At 53.2% G+C, this 1,388-nt stretch overlaps 1 protein-coding gene across 1 annotated transcript in view; it reads left to right on the forward strand.

Annotated features, from left to right (window-relative positions):
* GYS1 (glycogen synthase 1 (muscle)) overlaps nucleotides 1–1,388 on the forward strand; it is a 37,832-nt gene that overhangs the window by 9,270 nt on the left and 27,174 nt on the right. The window contains exons 4-5 of the mRNA XM_006898739.1: nucleotides 579–764; nucleotides 931–1,075. Of these exons, the coding sequence (XP_006898801.1) occupies nucleotides 579–764; nucleotides 931–1,075 (331 nt within the window). The remainder of the gene's footprint in view (nucleotides 1–578; nucleotides 765–930; nucleotides 1,076–1,388) is intronic.

A 1,388-nucleotide genomic window follows, 5' to 3' on the forward strand; every position in this document is an offset into this window, starting at 1 on the left:
GCTCTTCTGGGAGGATCTAAATCGTTGAAGGAGGTCAATCTTAGTCGTCTTCTTCTTCTTCTTCTCTTTCTTTCTTCTTCTTTGTTATTAGTATTTGTGTGTGTGTATGTGTGTACCATCAAGTCAGATCTGACAGGTACAGGAGGAGATTGTCCTTCCTTCTCCAGCAGAGCATCAGGTAGATTCAAGCCACATCTCGCACTTCAGGGATTGCCGTTTTCTTGCCACCAGAGCTCACCTAGAAGGTCAATCTTATGAGAGAAAAGACACCACAGAATGTGTCCCGCACCTGGAGATGCTATAGCCTCAGTCTTTGCCCTTCAGACTTGTTGAGACTTTCAAAGCCTCAGCCAGAGAAATAACAGCTCCTTCGGGCCTCAGGCAGATTACCCTGTCTGATGGGGGTTCGTGCTGTGGGCTATCTCCCCTCCACAGAGATAGTTTTACTGGTCTCCCCTTGGAAGTCATCAAGATCTAGGTACTTACTGTCCCCTGCTTCCTGGTCTGCACTGGGAACAGCTAGTTCTCTTGCAACAAGCTTGGGGGATGCAGTGTCCCGTGTTCTCATGTTTCCACAGTTCCTGGCCCAGAGTGAGGAGAAGCCACACGTGGTGGCCCACTTTCATGAGTGGCTGGCGGGCGTGGGGCTCTGTCTATGCCGAGCACGGAGGCTGCCCGTGGCAACCATCTTCACCACCCATGCCACGCTGCTGGGACGATACCTGTGTGCGGGGGCCGTGGACTTTTACAACAACCTGGAGAACGTGAGCTGGAAGTGGGGCAGATGCGGGGTGGGGGTGTGAAACCTAGCCACACAAATGCCGTGGATAGCGTGAGGGGATCAAGTGCTCCCTTCTTCTTCCAGGACCCAAGAGTCCCAAGTCCTTTCCTCATTCCTCCTAATCTTCCTGGTCTCCCCTTGCCACCCAGTTCAACGTGGACAAGGAAGCAGGTGAGCGGCAGATCTACCACCGGTACTGCATGGAGCGCGCGGCCGCCCACTGCGCCCACGTCTTCACCACTGTGTCCCAGATCACCGCCATCGAGGCTCAGCACCTGCTGAAGAGGAAACCAGGTAGGGACCGGGCTGGGCTCCCTGGAGGAATGAGGAGGGCCACCGTCCCTGCCAACGCCATTATAGGGACCACCGAGAATCAGCCGTAGGTCATAGCAGCCTTTCATGGGATAACTGTTAAGCCTGTCTACTTCAGCCTCAAAATAGTAGGTAAATTTGAACCCCACTGGGACCACGGTGTCAGTCCATCTCATTGAGAATCTTCCTCTTCCTTTGTGGACACTCTGCCTTCCCAAGCATAATGTCCTTCTTCAGTGATTAGTCTCTCCCGTTGATGTGTCCAAAGTAAGTGAGACAAAGCCTCGCCATTCTC

Source organism: Elephantulus edwardii, unplaced genomic scaffold (assembly GCF_000299155.1).
Source record: "Elephantulus edwardii isolate Elephantulus edwardi_28Jun2011 unplaced genomic scaffold, EleEdw1.0 scaffold00236, whole genome shotgun sequence".
Lineage (NCBI taxonomy): Eukaryota > Metazoa > Chordata > Mammalia > Macroscelidea > Macroscelididae > Elephantulus > Elephantulus edwardii.